This window comes from Drosophila melanogaster, chromosome 4 (genome assembly GCF_000001215.4).
Source record: "Drosophila melanogaster chromosome 4".
Lineage (NCBI taxonomy): Eukaryota > Metazoa > Arthropoda > Insecta > Diptera > Drosophilidae > Drosophila > Drosophila melanogaster.
Window position 1 is genome coordinate 26,005 of NC_004353.4, and position 18,410 is coordinate 44,414.

General features: G+C 34.8%; 1 protein-coding gene, 1 non-coding gene and 1 pseudogene across 3 annotated transcripts, besides 7 other annotated features; 1 reads left to right on the top strand and 2 right to left on the bottom strand.

The window, feature by feature from the left end:
• Positions 1-230: part of a mobile genetic element that runs on past the window's edge.
• Positions 231-243: 13 nt separating this feature from the next.
• Positions 244-348: a mobile genetic element.
• A 272-nt stretch (positions 349-620) lies between these two features.
• Positions 621-655: a mobile genetic element.
• A 360-nt stretch (positions 656-1,015) lies between these two features.
• Positions 1,016-5,629, bottom strand: CR32009 (annotated as a pseudogene).
• Positions 5,630-5,701: 72 nt separating this feature from the next.
• Positions 5,702-5,839: a mobile genetic element.
• Positions 5,840-6,473: 634 nt separating this feature from the next.
• Positions 6,474-17,774, bottom strand: PlexB (Plexin B). Of its 2 annotated transcripts, none has more exons than NM_001258471.2 (5): positions 16,910-17,774; positions 10,512-15,281; positions 9,870-10,453; positions 7,187-7,369; positions 6,474-7,121 (listed from the first exon to the last, which is right to left on the bottom strand). In NM_001258471.2, the coding sequence occupies exons 1-5, from the start codon at positions 17,418-17,420 to the stop codon at positions 7,014-7,016; spliced, it is 6,156 nt and encodes a 2,051-aa protein (NP_001245400.1). In that variant the 5' UTR covers positions 17,421-17,774; the 3' UTR covers positions 6,474-7,013. The 2 variants fall into 2 exon arrangements, with proteins under 2 accessions (NP_001245400.1, NP_524616.2); NM_079877.4 differs by having other exon boundaries at positions 6,808-7,121.
• Positions 7,820-9,289: a mobile genetic element.
• Positions 15,510-16,254: a mobile genetic element.
• Positions 16,501-16,589: a mobile genetic element.
• asRNA:CR45124 (antisense RNA:CR45124) lies at positions 16,770-17,370 on the top strand. The gene is made up of 2 exons (NR_123741.1): positions 16,770-17,153; positions 17,227-17,370.
• Positions 17,775-18,410: the final 636 nt, after the last annotated feature.

Sequence of the window (18,410 nt, forward strand, 5' to 3'; positions counted from 1 at the left end):
TGAAGGGCTTTTTTTGTCAAATTTACAATGCATGAGCATTCGTGTGCACACATAAAGTTGTCTGCTATCACTGTATGCGTAGAAAAGAGCTGTTTGCTGTAGCGCTCTTCGCTCTCTCGCTCTCTAACAAAAATTCGAGAGAGCCTGGAGCCACCTCTAGAGCCACGGCCAAAAAATCGTGTGCCAAAAAATCGTATGGCGTTACGCATCTTGTTATTCTAGTGTCTTTGGTAAAATGGTATGCTAGATTTGTTGAAAAGTATGTAATAGGTAAAAGAAAGCGTTTTCGACCATATCAAGTATATATATATTTTTGATAAGGATTAATAGCCGAGTCGAAGTGGCCATGCCATAGACGCATAGAAGCATAGACGCAGCGTAGAGATCCATGTTTCCCACTATAACGCCCACAAACCGCCCAAAATAAAATCGAAATGTTTCGATTTTTCTTTGTTTTATTGTTTGCCTTGTCAATTTCTATGTATTTTATACCCAAAACACTTTGGCCAAGGCCAAGATGTAAGGAAGCATCTACAACACGCTTTTGAACACATCTTTTAATATCGCAGATAAATGATGAAATTTCTCGTTCACATTTCCACTACCATTCCCCGGCTCAGGGGAAACTCAACCATAGCATTCTCTCTTGCTTTGACTTCAGCATAGTGACGATAAGCACCAAGAGTCTGAATTATAAGTAGACTACCGTATAGGACTCATAAAACTGAAAAGCTGCTTTTATATTGCGATCAAAAAAGAAATTAATATTACGAAAATTGCTGTTGCTGGGGCAGGTGGATCAACATATCCCAACATATATTTAACTGTATTGCATTTTACCCTAAAATACGCTTTAATTAATGGTTTAAAAAAAACAGACTGTTTCTATTTTCTATTTCTATTTATTTTATTCTTGGAAAGTTATTTTTTTAATTTTTTGACAAGAATCTTTGAATTTACTTGCTTGCAATCCCACTAGCTAAGTGACGGGTATATAGAGTTTTCCCTTATTTTAATAATCTAGGGTCGCCAGTTTGTCCGTCAGTTCTTCGCTAACGAAGTTCGCTGTTGGCTCGGTATCGACTGTGTAGTCTAGACTCCCTTCGTTGGTCCTCCTGCTGCGTTTCGTCCTTGCTAAGGGCTTTGCCCTCTGGCTTCGTAGTCTTCCTGGTGTGTAGGGTCTATTTTGTTTCCATCTCTGAGTAAGTATAAATAAATTTGGCTTGATTTTTATACTTTAGAGAGCCGTAACGGATAATGAAATAACGCCCCCATACTCTAGATACAGTTTTATCAACAAAGAATTAACCGTATATTGTAATTTGACAAAAATGTTGTATATTTTTCTTCGTAATAAGATCGATAGGGCATAGTTCTTATAATACAAAGCCGGCTTTTCTTACATACGTATAAGTCCATACATTTTTTAAACTAAAATTTATAATTTTTTTGACAATTGTAAATAAATTGTTATCTTGCTAAAAAATAAAAAAGTTACAAAAATTTTTTAAAAATCATATTGATGTCAGCAATTAGATGTGCAATCACCATCTAGTGTAGCAGCAACATTTCCTAATTTTCGTGAAAGATGCATCTTTCGGCAATTAATATCAGTTTCAAGTGATTCCATAATCTTTAAACAAAGGTAAATAAGTGGATTAGACGAAAAAAATTACGAAAATAGGTTAAATAGGTTACCTGATCCTTATATTTAGTTATATAAATGTATAACTCTTTTAATGCAGAAATAGTATCAAACTCTTCGTTTTGCCTTACTGATAGCTGTTGCATCGCTGTACTCATTTCCTGGTCGCTTATTTGTGGAAGCCTTGATACATCGCGGTAAAACTCTTTGACCATAATTCTATAGTTTGGAATATCCTGTCATATAAACCAGTTAATTAAATATTAATGATTTTATTAAAATATTTATACCATTACTTATAAATATTTAAATTTATTATTTGTGTATAAATTTGATAAAGGTAATAATCTAAGTAATATATACCAATATATATGCATATATGTATTCACATTTAAAAAAATGAAAGGGAAAAGAATTTGAAGTCTAATTGTATAAATTGTTTTTAATTTGTTTTATTCTCATTAGACCTCGATAATAGGTCTTTTGTGTGATTAATTAATTTGATAGACTCCTTACTTACAAGAAAAGAAGAAAACAGAAGGTTTACCAGGTGTTCCCTTTATCCGTTACTCCAGTAAAGCGAGGGCGAACTAAATTTTTAAGCGTTGAAGAGGCCGTCTTGGTATTGGATCTTCCATGCTTAATGTCAACGTTCTATATTTTCATACGGACGGACATGGCCAGATCGACTCGCATATTGATGCTGATCAAGAATATTTATATTTTACATGATCGGAAACGCTTCATTGCTCTACGAGTAATGGGTACAATAATTTAAAACAAACATATTAAAAGTATAGCAAAACCCTATCTGAAGGACTAAAATTTTATCGCATTTTAAAATTTGTTGCATTAAAATCTTTGATAACCTTTCGTTGAATTAGGTGCTTCGACTTTTTTTACCCTAAGAACAATTTCGATTTGGCATACATTGAAAACGTAGAAACTCAACCCTGCATTCATTCATAGAACTTATAAAGAGCTACATCTTCGAAAATAAAAAAAAGGTTTGTTTTTAAGACTTAATGCGTACAATGTCGCTTTCGACATTAGGGTATTGCTAGAATTAATATTCGCTTTGTTGTTTACTTTTCCAAACAAACATAATGGGTAAACCAAAAAAATGGGAAACGTCAGTATTAAGTGCTATCGAAAACGTTTAGAATATGGAGAATCTAGTTGTTATTACCAAAACGCATAAATACTAAGCATATACTAAAACAAAATAGAAAAAGATAATGTTTATTTTAGACTCACCTTAGCAAACAGCAACTTATTCGACGGCGAATCTTTTCCAAGTCTGTGCTCTGATGTTAAACAAGCGTCCATAAATGTTTGTGCAATGACACTTAAACAGGAATCAACGCTGTATGTTTTATTTACATCAAATATAAAATCCGGATTTTTTATAAAATTAACCCAGAATCGAAGGGGCAAACAATTTGACTTCCAAGCGTGCACAATATCAGTATCAGCAATATCATGGCGTCGCGCAGCTTCATCAAGTAAGTCAAAGAGCCATTTAACGGCAGGTGGCAACTCCTCATTAACAGTTAAAATAATTGAGAAAAAATCATCAACAAATTTTTGTATAGTTCCTTTTGTGGCCAGAAGACGCGTAAGGTAAACTTCTGGTATTGTTTTGTTCACCCTGTCATTACAATTATTAACGACATGCGATTGAAATGCTGGTGATCCTCCGGATAACACGGAATTTTTAATGTTCATATAATGATCAGGTATATTGGGCTTAACAAGATGGTAAACCCGGGGCTGCTGCAAACCTGATTCGATATCATTATTAATTATAATATGACTTTGCGAATTGTTTATAAAATAAACTGCAAAAAGGCAAAACAATTAATTAAAAAATTTTTAGATATTGGGCTTAGTACTTACAATTGTGGTATGGTGCCGAATTTTGGTTTTTACTGTATGGTATATGATAATTATCATTTTGACGTGCAATTAGTGACATTACTGCAGATTCTTTGACTCCATAATGAGCTAATGTGTTAAGGCGCTTCCATCCGTTAACGGTTTTGGTTGTCAAGTCTTCATCTTGTAATGTAAGATGACCTCCTCGGCCGTGCCTCCATTCTAAGTCTACTTCGTTTACAGATGGCCTCATAGAGAAAGGAGTGTTTTTAAAAATTGCGTCGAGGATTTTAAGCTTAACTTGAGAAATGGTATCCCAATCGTTAACGCGACATTGGACTTTTTCATCAAGATCATCTTGTAAAATATGCTATATTACAACAGAATGGGTAACTTGTTCATGCAGAAGACGTTCTTCTGAAAGGGAGTAACGGGCATCGTTGGTTATTGCGTCCACTAAACCCTTTTCAATTTGATGCTTTATTGCTTTGAAGAGCAAAAATAAATTTGATCCGGCGTACTCTTTCAGGTAATCGTACATACAAATTGCTAGGTAGTTGGTCAACATTTTTTCAACAACGCTTTCAGTACGCCTTAGCATCAGCTGAGGATGTTTGCTGGCAAGTGATTTATCTATCAAACGTAATAAAAGGGACTTCAAAATTTCCGTGGCATATTCCATCTTGTTCATTAAAACAACCATTATTAATGAGGCAACGTTAACTCGGTCTCTAATAGAAAATGATGAACGTTGAGCTTCTAATGTTTCTATGAACATTAATAAAAAATATTTATTGCCAATCAGTTGTTCAAATTGTACCATAGCTGCGTCATAGTTAGTCTGTGGGCTACCTTCACGAAATTTTGGAGAATTTAAAATAGGATGATCTGATACACCAGGGAAAAACACCTTCATAATATAGTTGACGTGATCTAAAGTTGGTATGCCTGTGCTCTCCAAATCTGCTGTTAGGTCGGTCATGTCCGTTTGGAGCTCAGCGAATGCCTGTTTACACTCAGAACGTACGTTGCTTTCTAATGTAATCATCTGTATCTGAATACGTTTATACTCGCGTTCTGCTTGTGTTGATTTCCTTCTGAATATTATAAGTACAATTACAAAAACAACGACCAGAAGTGCTACCGTTAATATGCCGACTAACAAGGCATGTGAGAAAACATAGGGTTTATTTAAATCATACTTAAGATATCCTATTACAAAACGAAGATTTCGACCTACTTTAACGACAACAAGAGGTAAATCAGTTGATTGATCCACACCATTTTCATCAGTTGGAAGTGGTTGTTGCTCCGGCGGAATGCATAAAAGTTGGTTAAGTGCCAGGCTGGTAATATTGCATTGGGAAGTTCCAATAGTTACATTTACATCGTACTCATCAGCTGCCAAGTTTAATAGCTCGCCTTCTATGACCAAGCTGTCACCCTTGTAGAGTTTAACGCCGTCGTTGGGAAATGGCAAATATTTTGGGTCTGCTAAATAGACAATAGTGCTCCTTATGTCATGAAAATATTTATTCAAGTTTCGAACTAGTTGTACATTGTCCATTACAAAACTTAGTTGTAAGTTAAATTGAGTTTCATGAACCTTAACGAATGTGGTGACGTCCATATTATTGTTAACAAAATAGTTGGCTGAAGATCCTGCATTTGTGTATAAGCGAAAAGTGTCTCCAAAGTCGGCTCGCCGCTTTTTTCTATCATATTCATTTTTATACCTGGTTTCAGTTTGAAACGAAGAATTTTGTAAGTGCAATTCAGTATCCATCTTTCTGTTCGTCTTTTTAAAAGTCTCAAATTTTTAATTTACCGGAGGAGATGGACATTCCATTTGATTAGAGTTGATCACCACACAAGATGTTTTATTTACTCTTTCATTGTCATAAAACACTTCTAGTTCAGGTTTTTGGTTTTATTTGTCTCCGAACTTCTTACTGACAATGGCACCAAAATATGTTCAGTGTTTGTTGGTATTAATGGCCTTTCATCTAATGGGGGAGTAGCACATCCGAGTCCGTTTTCCAGAATTTCGGCATCAATGGGGGTGGAATTTCCAAAAACACATCGGTATTTTGCAAGAACAAGAAACTTATTATTAATTACAGCTATGTATCCAGTTACACCAATAAATTTCCGTCGCCGTACTTGTTAGTCTTAATAATACCCGTACTTGTAGAGTAAAAGGGTATGCTAGATTTGTAGAAAAGTATGTAATAGGTAGAAGAAAGCGTTTTCGACCATATCAAGTATATATATATTTTTGATAAGGATTAATAGCCGAGTCGAAGTGGCCATGCCATAGACGCATAGAAGCATAGACGCAGCGTAGAGATCCATGTTTCCCACTATAACGCCCACAAACCGCCCAAAATAAAATCGAAATGTTTCGATTTTTCTTTGTTTTATTGTTTGCCTTGTCAATTTCTATGTATTTTATACCCAAAACACTTTGGCCAAGGCCAAGATGTAAGGAAGCATCTACAACACGCTTTTGAACACATCTTTTAATATCGCAGATAAATGATGAAATTTCTCGTTCACATTTCCACTACCATTCCCCGGCTCAGGGGAAACTCAACCATAACATTCTCTCTTGCTTTGACTTCAGCATAGTGACGATAAGCACCAAGAGTCTGAATTATAAGTAGACTACCGTATAGGACTCATAAAACTGAAAAGCTGCTTTTATATTGCGATCAAAAAAGAAATTAATATTACGAAAATTGCTGTTGCTGGGGCAGGTGGATCAACATATCCCAACATATATTTAACTGTATTGCATTTTACCCTAAAATACGCTTTAATTAATGGTTTAAAAAAAACAGACTGTTTCTATTTTCTATTTCTATTTATTTTATTCTTGGAAAGTTATTTTTTTAATTTTTTGACAAGAATCTTTGAATTTACTTGCTTGCAATCCCACTAGCTAAGTGACGGGTATATAGAGTTTTCCCTTATTTTAATAATCTAGGGTCGCCAGTTTGTCCGTCAGTTCTTCGCTAACGAAGTTCGCTGTTGGCTCGGTATCGACTGTGTAGTCTAGACTCCCTTCGTTGGTCCTCCTGCTGCGTTTCGTCCTTGCTAAGGGCTTTGCCCTCTGGCTTCGTAGTCTTCCTGGTGTGTAGGGTCTATTTTGTTTCCATCTCTGAGTAAGTATAAATAAATTTGGCTTGATTTTTATACTTTAGAGAGCCGTAACGGATAATGAAATAACGCCCCCATACTCTAGATATAGTTTTATCAACAAAGAATTAACCGTATATTGTAATTTGACAAAAATGTTGTATATTTTTCTTCGTAATAAGATCGATAGGGCATAGTTCTTATAATACAAAGCCGGCTTCTCTTACATACGTATAAGTCCATACATTTTTTAAACTAAAATTTATAATTTTTTTGACAATTGTAAATAAATTGTTATCTTGCTAAAAAATAAAAAAGTTACAAAAATTTTTAAAAAATCATATTGATGTCAGCAATTAGATGTGCAATCACCATCTAGTGTAGCAGCAACATTTCCTAATTTTCGTGAAAGATGCATCTTTCGGCAATTAATATCAGTTTCAAGTGATTCCATAATCTTTAAACAAAGGTAAATAAGTGGATTAGACGAAAAAAATTACGAAAATAGGTTAAATAGGTTACCTGATCCTTATATTTAGTTATATAAATGTATAACTCTTTTAATGCAGAAATAGTATCAAACTCTTCGTTTTGCCTTACTGATAGCTGTTGCATAGCTGTACTCATTTCCTGGTCGCTTATTTGTGGAAGCCTTGATACATCGCGGTAAAACTCTTTGACCATAATTCTATAGTTTGGAATATCCTGTCATATAAACCAGTTAATTAAATATTAATGATTTTATTAAAATATTTATACCATTACTTATAAATATTTAAATTTATTATTTGTGTATAAATTTGATAAAGGTAATAATCTAAGTAATATATACCAATATATATGCATATATGTATTCACATTTAAAAAAATGAAAGGGAAAAGAATTTGAAGTCTAATTGTATAAATTGTTTTTAATTTGTTTTATTCTCATTAGACCTCGATAATAGGTCTTTTGTGTGATTAATTAATTTGATAGACTCCTTACTTACAAGAAAAGAAGAAAACAGAAGGTTTACCAGGTGTTCCCTTTATCCGTTACTCCAGTAAAGCGAGGGCGAACTAAATTTTTAAGCGTTGAAGAGGCCGTCTTGGTATTGGATCTTCCATGCTTAATGTCAACGTTCTATATTTTCATACGGACGGACATGGCCAGATCAAAGACACTAGAATAACAAGATGCGTAACGCCATACGATTTTTTGGCACACAATTTTTTGGCCGTGGCTCTAGAGGTGGCTCCAGGCTCTCTCGAATTTTTGTTAGAGAGCGAGAGAGCGAAGAGCGCTACAGCGAACCGCTCTTTTCTACGCATACAGTGATAGCAGACAACTTTATGTGCGCACACGTATGCTCATGCATTGTAAATTTGACAAAATATGCCCTTCACCGTAGAAGTTCTTAGACTTTAAATCTATATTATTTTTGATCAATTGGCACCATGCGAAAAATTCTTGTTTTGCATTGCCTTAACGTTATTATTATTTGAAAATAGATTAGAAATAGCCAAATCTATGTACATAATATCACAAAAATAAATTTCAAAAATGACTTTATATAAGAATATTTGTCATTAGAGTATTCATCTTGCGGGGTGTGAAAAATGAATAAGGCAATGATTGTTGCTTGTGTCCGTCCGCACTTCGTGCCTCAAGATATGACCAAAACAAAGACACTAGAATAATTCTAGTGTCTTTGATGTGACTTTTGCAATAAACAGTTTTCATATTTTTATTTATTTTACAAATTTTTATTTTCTACTTCGTATTATTTTTATGAAATATTTATTTCTCGATGTAATGTATTCCTTTTGTTATAAGTAGTTATAATAATTTATATTTTACTTCCTTTAATTATTTAGCATACTTATTAAGTCATTTGACTTAATATGATTTATATATGATAATGATCCATTTTTATTATTTAAAATGCACATTGTTTTTCAGTATGTTATTTAAATAACTGACGACTGAAAAATCGAGCAATATATAATAAAAAACAATAGTTAGAAAAATAACTTAATTGGGGAATGTGGAAATGTTTTAATGTTAAACATTAAAATATTTCAAGTCGACTCGAAGGTCATATACGTAAATATAAGACCCCATTACAATTGTAATGGCCTCCCCGTGGTGTTCCCTCGGTACCGACTATTACACATATTACACATAAATAATTATCAACATAAATATAAATATGTAAATGGTAGCTAATTCGAGCGGCGATTTTAACAAACGAATTTAAAAAGCTTTAAAATTAAAAAATTTTAAAATTAAAATTAAAATTTTAAAATTATAATAAGAAGGGCGCGAGTTTTTAAAAATTATTTTATTTCATCATATTGCTAGAAATTGGCAAAAAACTACCCTAATATGTACAATGTAAATTCATTTCTTTGATCAGAATTGATTTCGGCCCGAAAATCGTCTTCTAGCACAACACGCACACATATACGCGTTCTCGTCTCTTGTTTTTACTCACACAAGCAAGCAAATTCTATTTTTAGATTTCTTATGTTCTCAGCGTGAGCGAGCGGAAAGAGAGCAATTTTGGCCGTCACCAAAAAAGTGGCTGCATAGTGCCAAACCAATGTATGGCCGTTACGCATCTTGTTATTCTAGTGTCTTTGGCCAGATCGACTCGCTGATTTTGATGCTGATCAAGAATATTTATATTTTACATGATCGGAAACGCTTCATTGCTCTACGAGTAATGGGTACAATAATTTAAAACAAACATATTAAAAGTATAGCAAAACCCTATCTGAAGGACTAAAATTTTATCGCATTTTAAAATTTGTTGCATTAAAATCTTTGATAACCTTTCGTTGAATTAGGTGCTTCGACTTTTTTTACCCTAAGAACAATTTCGATTTGGCATACATTGAAAACGTAGAAACTCAACCCTGCATTCATTCATAGAACTTATAAAGAGCTACATCTTCGAAAATAAAAAAAAGGTTTGTTTTTAAGACTTAATGCGTACAATGTCGCTTTCGACATTAGGGTATTGCTAGAATTAATATTCGCTTTGTTGTTTACTTTTCCAAACAAACATAATGGGTAAACCAAAAAAATGGGAAACGTCAGTATTAAGTGCTATCGAAAACGTTTAGAATATGGAGAATCTAGTTGTTATTACCAAAACGCATAAATACTAAGCATATACTAAAACAAAATAGAAAAAGATAATGTTTATTTTAGACTCACCTTAGCAAACAGCAACTTATTCGACGGCGAATCTTTTCCAAGTCTGTGCTCTGATGTTGAACAAGCGTCCATAAATGTTTGTGCAATGACACTTAAACAGGAATCAACGCTGTATGTTTTATTTACATCAAATATAAAATCCGGATTTTTTATAAAATTAACCCAGAATCGAAGGGGCAAACAATTTGACTTCCAAGCGTGCACAATATCAGTATCAGCAATATCATGGCGTCGCGCAGCTTCATCAAGTAAGTCAAAGAGCCATTTAACGGCAGGTGGCAACTCCTCATTAACAGTTAAAATAATTGAGAAAAAATCATCAACAAATTTTTGTATAGTTCCTTTTGTGGCCAGAAGACGTGTAAGGTAAACTTCTGGTATTGTTTTGTTCACCCTGTCATTACAATTATTAACGACATGCGATTGAAATGCTGGTGATCCTCCGGATAACACGGAATTTTTAATGTTCATATAATGATCAGGTATATTGGGCTTAACAAGATGGTAAACCCGGGGCTGCTGCAAACCTGATTCGATATCATTATTAATTATAATATGACTTTGCGAATTGTTTATAAAATAAACTGCAAAAAGGCAAAACAATTAATTAAAAAATTTTTAGATATTGGGCTTAGTACTTACAATTGTGGTATGGTGCCGAATTTTGGTTTTTACTGTATGGTATATGATAATTATCATTTTGACGTGCAATTAGTGACATTACTGCAGATTCTTTGACTCCATAATGAGCTAATGTGTTAAGGCGCTTCCATCCGTTAACGGTTTTGGTTGTCAAGTCTTCATCTTGTAATGTAAGATGACCTCCTCGGCCGTGCCTCCATTCTAAGTCTACTTCGTTTACAGATGGCCTCATAGAGAAAGGAGTGTTTTTAAAAATTGCGTCGAGGATTTTAAGCTTAACTTGAGAAATGGTATCCCAATCGTTAACGCGACATTGGACTTTTTCATCAAGATCATCTTGTAAAATATGCAATATTACAACAGAATGGGTAACTTGTTCATGCAGAAGACGTTCTTCTGAAAGGGAGTAACGGGCATCGTTGGTTATTGCGTCCACTAAACCCTTTTCAATTTGATGCTTTATTGCTTTGAAGAGCAAAAATAAATTTGATCCGGCGTACTCTTTCAGGTAATCGTACATACAAATTGCTAGGTAGTTGGTCAACATTTTTTCAACAACGCTTTCAGTACGCCTTAGCATCAGCTGAGGATGTTTGCTGGCAAGTGATTTATCTATCAAACGTAATAAAAGGGACTTCAAAATTTCCGTGGCATATTCCATCTTGTTCATTAAAACAACCATTATTAATGAGGCAACGTTAACTCGGTCTCTAATAGAAAATGATGAACGTTGAGCTTCTAATGTTTCTATGAACATTAATAAAAAATATTTATTGCCAATCAGTTGTTCAAATTGTACCATAGCTGCGTCATAGTTAGTCTGTGGGCTACCTTCACGAAATTTTGGAGAATTTAAAATAGGATGATCTGATACACCAGGGAAAAACACCTTCATAATATAGTTGACGTGATCTAAAGTTGGTATGCCTGTGCTCTCCAAATCTGCTGTTAGGTCGGTCATGTCCGTTTGGAGCTCAGCGAATGCCTGTTTACACTCAGAACGTACGTTGCTTTCTAATGTAATCATCTGTATCTGAATACGTTTATACTCGCGTTCTGCTTGTGTTGATTTCCTTCTGAATATTATAAGTACAATTACAAAAACAACGACCAGAAGTGCTACCGTTAATATGCCGACTAACAAGGCATGTGAGAAAACATAGGGTTTATTTAAATCATACTTAAGATATCCTATTACAAAACGAAGATTTCGACCTACTTTAACGACAACAAGAGGTAAATCAGTTGATTGATCCACACCATTTTCATCAGTTGGAAGTGGTTGTTGCTCCGGCGGAATGCATAAAAGTTGGTTAAGTGCCAGGCTGGTAATATTGCATTGGGAAGTTCCAATAGTTACATTTACATCGTACTCATCAGCTGCCAAGTTTAATAGCTCGCCTTCTATGACCAAGCTGTCACCCTTGTAGAGTTTAACGCCGTCGTTGGGAAATGGCAAATATTTTGGGTCTGCTAAATAGACAATAGTGCTCCTTATGTCATGAAAATATTTATTCAAGTTTCGAACTAGTTGTACATTGTCCATTACAAAACTTAGTTGTAAGTTTAATTGAGTTTCATGAACCTTAACGAATGTGGTGACGTCCATATTATTGTTAACAAAATAGTTGGCTGAAGATCCTGCATTTGTGTATAAGCGAAAAGTGTCTCCAAAGTCGGCTCGCCGCTTTTTTCTATCATATTCATTTTTATACCTGGTTTCAGTTTGAAACGAAGAATTTTGTAAGTGCAATTCAGTATCCATCTTTCTGTTCGTCTTTTTAAAAGTCTCAAATTTGTAATTTACAGGAGGAGATGGACATTCCATTTGATTAGAGTTGATCACCACACAAGATGTTTTATTTACTCTTTCATTGTCATAAAACACTTCTAGTTCAGGTTTTTGGATGGAATTAAGATATATTCCATGAACGGTGAGGACTCGACCACCACTTTTAAAACTACGCAATGGCTTAATTTGCATTATACGCGGGTCCTGTGTATAGTTAAAAATAGAGCAGGGTTGCCGTGGTAGCGAACGGAGTTGATAAGAACCAAAATTACTTCGAGTCGGATTTGTATTGGTAATGCTTGGGGTTGAGATCTGGCATTCTAGCGTTCTGTTCGCACCATCAATAACTAGATGAAGGGACCGTATTGGTTCAGGTTGGGTCGCTTCTGATGTAGTACAACTAACTTGGGATGATGAAGCTTGTGTAACATCTATATGACACTCATACTCATCTAAAAATGCTCGCATAGTTGAGCCAATGTTCAAAAACTTCCCAATTAAAGACAATTGTGTCCCTCCCGACCTAGGGCCAATTGTGGGATATAAACCTGTTAACAGCACATTCTTAAAATGAAACTGAACACTTGATTCAGTAAACCCTGCATCATTTGCAACTTTTATGGGTGCAGACATTTCGTACAGTGATGCTCCAGTCCGGCATTCAATTTTTACCGATATTTGATAATTTTCTAGTTCACAAGGCACAGAACCAATAAATATTTTGCCACGAACATCTTCCTCCCTTATGCCCAAATTACTTCCTTCAATTGTAATAAGAGTTCCACCCTCGACTGGCCCAGATAATGGTTTAATAATATCAATCCGTGGTAATGGGCACTCGTTTTCTATAGCGGATTTAGATCCTGAGCTGATAGAATTTTTATCAGCTATGCAAGTTTCATTATATACACATGAGTTGCTGCACCAAGCACATTTATATTTTGGATCTCGAGTTACGCACAAACTGCAATCAGGGTGTTCCCGATGGGAGCCCAACACGTCACACTTGTATAATGTAACAATTGCGGTGTCCACATAATGCTGGAAGTTCCATGTAACTACAACCTTCGCCTGATATTCATGTGTATTAATCTCGTAGAAATATGGTGTTTTTTCGCAAACTACAATTTTATTTGACTCAACGTGAGCAGGGAGTAGCATCTGAGCAGCTTCAATATGTATTGTACATAAAAAACCAGCATGTGCGCTCTTGGGTTTTGGTAAATTTTCAATCTCTAGCCGAATTTCTATTGGCACTCTTACGGGTAGAAGTATTTCCGGACGATTTTTTTTTAAGTGGGGGCAGTGACCAACAGTACTTACAGCATTTTCTATGTTACGGCATTGCAAAGACTTGTGAACGCACTTATTATCAAAAATACACCAGTTGCAACCCCAGGAACTTTGTAGACACTCCTGGCAATTTCCATGATGTGAGCAGTCAAAAAAAGCAAAATTCCTTGATACAAAATCCTTATTTGTCTCCGAACTTCTTACTGACAATGGCACCAAAATATGATCAGTGTTTGTTGGTATTAATGGTCTTTCATCTAATGGGGGAGTAGCACATCCGAGTCCGTTTTCCAGAATTTCGGCATCAATGGGGGTGGAATTTCCAAAAACACATCGGTATTTTGCATTAAAAGGTTCGGGCAAAGTTCGAATTATTAAATGCAGGTGCGATAATTCAGAAATTGGTATTTTCTCTGGGATAATAGATTCAAATTCTATGCATTGCTGTCCACTACCTAATGAAAGCCATCTCGACGCAGATGTATCTCGCTGGCATGTTGATCGTACAGTGCACCGCTTCTCCAAGGAACACCATCCACAAAAAGGATCCCGAGACTCTAAGCAAGCGGAACAATTCGTGTACACAGAACAGTGTTCGATTCTAAGCTTAGTTATTTTTCGTTGAGAAAGTACGTAAAGAAAATCTTTTTTTGGCGACATCATTGTATTTGGTAGTATACGATTTCCAGCATCCACAACTATTTCCTCGTACTCGCCCGGACTTTGGCCAGATAATAAAACTTTTTTGATTACTCCCATGTTCGTTCCAAGAAATGCAAGAGAATGCTGCTGATCAGTCGTTGAAGTTGCTGTGACTGACGTAACTGAAACATTATCAAAATGAAAAAGTGCGTGTGCAGTGATTGGGGATACTCCGCTTATTTTAAGTCCCACAGAGCAAAAGTTGTAAATGTTACCGAGCGAACCAACTATTGGACATCTGCCATCATTAATGGTGCCGGATATATAGCCCAAATTTCGATCTTTTGTGGTTCCGTTAAAACACAGATGGATATTTTCAATGAACATGTCTTCAATATCTTTAATGCTATATATACACATAGCAGACTTACTTTCTGGCTGATTACTTATTTCTCTTGAGGGCGAAAAAACCGTTACTAAAACGTGATCGTCTTTTTTTATGCCCATTTTTTGCGCCAATTTGTGGCTGGCTGGAGTTACTTTCGCATCCCTTACAATATTGTAGTCAACATTGTTTTCAGTTGCAGTGCATTGAACAGTTATTTCAGTATAGCTGTCGTAATTAGGATCTGTAATGCAAATGCGTGCCAAGCGTGTTACATAACCGGCCTCATCAGCTAAATGTGATTTTTTTTGAACAATTATGAAGTACGCATATTCAGAAGAATTAAAGCCGTAAATATAATCGACTAGAAAATGATCCCGATATTTTACATCGATATTTATAATTGACTGCTGTATTGAAAATTCAGCATAGTTTAAATCATCAAGTCGGCGGGACGAAATGGCTGGCACGTCATGACGATAATCACCAACATTCGTAAATGTTGTCCCCACATATAAAATATCCTCTTCTTTCCACGCATATCTCGCCGGACCTACAAATGCATATGTAGACGCGTTTTCATCGTTAGCAGCCAATGGAACTGCAAAAAACTGGGGCGTTGCCGGAAAACGTGGCAGGCTGTAAATTTCGCAGGCTCCTGAAAATAAAGATAATTTTATTACTATCGCGGAATTTTTTAAAACCTATTTTAAGGACAAAATATAACACCTAAGTCATAGTATCCATTGGACTTGATATACCCGTAACTTGTAAAGTAAAAATGTATACTACATGTAGAACGGAACGTCACCGAGCCTATAAAATATCAAAAATCCTGATCTTGATCACTAACCGAGTCGATCTACTCATGTCCGTCTGCCTGTCCTTAGCCCACGATTTTCTCGCCGTGGCTCTAGAGGTTGCTCCAGGCTCTCTCGAATTTTTGTTCGAGAGCGAGAGAGCGGAGAGCGCTACAACGAACAGCTCTTTTCTACGCATACAGTGATACCAGACATCTGTGTGTGTGCACACGTGTGCTCATGCATTGTAAATTTGACAATATATGCCCTTCACCTTAGAAGTTCATAGACTTTAAATCTATATTATTTTTGATCAATTGGCACCATGCGAAAAATTCTTGTTTTGCATTGCCTTAACGTTATTATTATTTGAAAATAGATTAGAAAGAGTCAAACCTATGTACATATTATCACAAAAAAAAATTTCAAAAATGACTTTATAATATTATTATATTCATTAGAGTATTCAGCTTTCGACGTGTGAAAAATTAATAAGGCAATGATTGTTGAGTGCTTGTGTCCGCACTTCGTGCCTCAAGATACATATGACTTGCAATAAACAGTTTTCATATTTTTATTTATGTTAAAAATTTTTATTTTCTACTACGTATTATTTTTATGAAATTTTTTTAATTTTAATATGATGTATAAAATGATCCATTTTTATTATTTAAAATGCACATTAGATTCAGTTGTTTAGTTTCAGTTTTTTTTTTGTTATATTCCAATTTGATATTCCTAAAAAAGAGCGCAATTTCATCATATTGCTACGAAATTGGCCAAAACTTACCAAATATGTAAATTCGTTTATTCGATCAGAATTGATTTCAGGAACAGTAAAAATTGTTAACTGATTCGTTGAAAAGTATTTTAAAGACGATTCGCATCGCATGATTGAAGTAATATTATGCCCAAAACTGCCCGCCCATATTTTTGCAAACATTTTAGAATATTTTTTTTAATTTTATTAGTTGCTTAAACTTTTTGCCACGCCTACTCTAACTCCCTAAAGCCGCCAAACCGGTCACGCCCACACTATTGAACATTTTTCAAATTGTTTCTTCTTTTATTCCCCAATATCTATCGATATCCCAGAAAAATGATGAAATTTCGATTTCGAGTTCGCATTCACACTAGCTGAGTATCGGAGATCTTGACTATAGCATATTATCTTGTTTTATTTTAATACTTTAACGTTAATACTACCCAAATTGTTTCAAGAGTTCAACTATAGATTTTTTAATTTATAACATTTTAAAATCCTGTTTTGTTTATCATCATATTCCTTCCGCACTTTTGAATAATTACTTATATTCGCCGCTTTTTTATGTGGAGCTCAAAAACACTGCGACATTGTTCTACGATGACTACAAAAAATGACCAATAACTTCTATAAACCAATACGATATGTCAGGAGTTTCGGTCCCATACGAAGTCGCCGACTTAAGTATTTTATTTTTATTTTGATATGTGTTTGCTATTTTACCTTGTCGAATGCTTCCACACGCTATGAGAATACCATCGTGAGCGTAGCTTACTACTAGAATTTTGTTGAAGTTATTGACAAGCGATGTCTCAATATCTTCCGGACAGCCTCCAGCGTGACATTGCGGGGAATCATGTAACGGCCCAGTAACAGCCTCGGCCAGCACTCGAAGGTTTTCGTTAAGTTTAAGTATTTTATTTGTAGCACCCGCAAACAAAACATTGTGCATAAAGTCGAAGCTCATGTGAGTAAAATAATTTTTAGATTGAGAGTCTCTAACACTTTCTATATTGTTTCCAATTGATCGATTGCCATAGCTGGAAGCTGTTGATTGAACTGGTATTGATGGCAAGTTAAACTGGGCGACTATGTCATTTAAGGGAGATAACGCCTGAGCCGGCAGTTCTTCAATGCAGTTAACGCAATAATGCTGAGAACCGAGTATGATAATAATACACAGTACATGTAAAACATGTATAATGTTTGCACAATACAATTCCTTTCGCAACATATTTATTTGTGGTTTTGTGTATGATCAGTTTGTAGTTGAGTTTGGGCATCAATTCCCCATATGTCATTTTTATTATTATTTAGCTCTACATTCTCTCTCCTTAATATATAAACTTTTTAATATCGATTGAATTTAATGCGAATTAATTTTATATGCCGCTGATTCACTGTAGGTGCATAAATATTTTTAAATTAAAATGATCCATTTGGCTATTTTAGGTTTAGCGCATTTTTTATAAGGTTGTTTAACACAAAAAATCGATTAGTCAATGTAAACAAATATTTATTTAAAAAAAACTTCTTAGGCAACGCTCAAACGTTGTGTGTACACTATCAGTCCTAGAGCAGATTATTAGTATCGGCTGTATCAGCCTATCGCATACAAATTGAACTATCGAGCTAGAGGGCATTGTAATGCTGTATTCACAAGGAGCACATTAAAGGGAAGCTTACCATTAAAAACCTCGGAAGTATTTATGTAGATATCGTTTAAATGTTTTCAGTTCTGATTCCACATCCAATCAATTGGCTAATGTTAAAAGAAAAAAGAAAGAAGACACCACCGATGGAGTCTAAAATGTTCCAGGAACATTTTTGTAAAATAATATCAATGAAATGGTAGTCGCGTTAAAAAGAGCAATCTCCAAAGAATCTAAATTGATCTCATCTTCTTCCATGCAACACTTGCCGTGCGCGCTATTTTTATCTTAATATTGTTTTTGATTCGAGTGTTACAGACCCACCTATCTCTACACAAAGTTTTGAACAACATTGATTTATGTGGCACGATGGCTAAAATTTTATAAAATTATTTTAAAATCATAACATGTTTAATGTTAAATTATTTCATTAAGGGTTTCTCATGGCATGGAGGCTTCAACGCCACGTAGTGTTTGGGACTATTTATGTATATACTTATACTAATTTTACTTATGTACCTTTTTTACTATTAAAATTATATAAATTTAAAAAATTTGATTATTATTATTCA

Coding starts and splice junctions, on each gene's coding strand:
- PlexB (NM_001258471.2), bottom strand. CDS start 17,420: ATGTTGCGAAAGGAATTGTATTGTGCAAACATTATACATGTTTTACAT. Junction 15,282..16,909: donor GTGTGGAAGCATTCGACAAG/GTAAAATAGCAA, acceptor CTTTATTTTCAG/GAGCCTGCGAAATTTACAGC. Junction 10,454..10,511: donor TTCGGCACCATACCACAATT/GTAAGTACTAAG, acceptor GCCTTTTTGCAG/TTTATTTTATAAACAATTCG.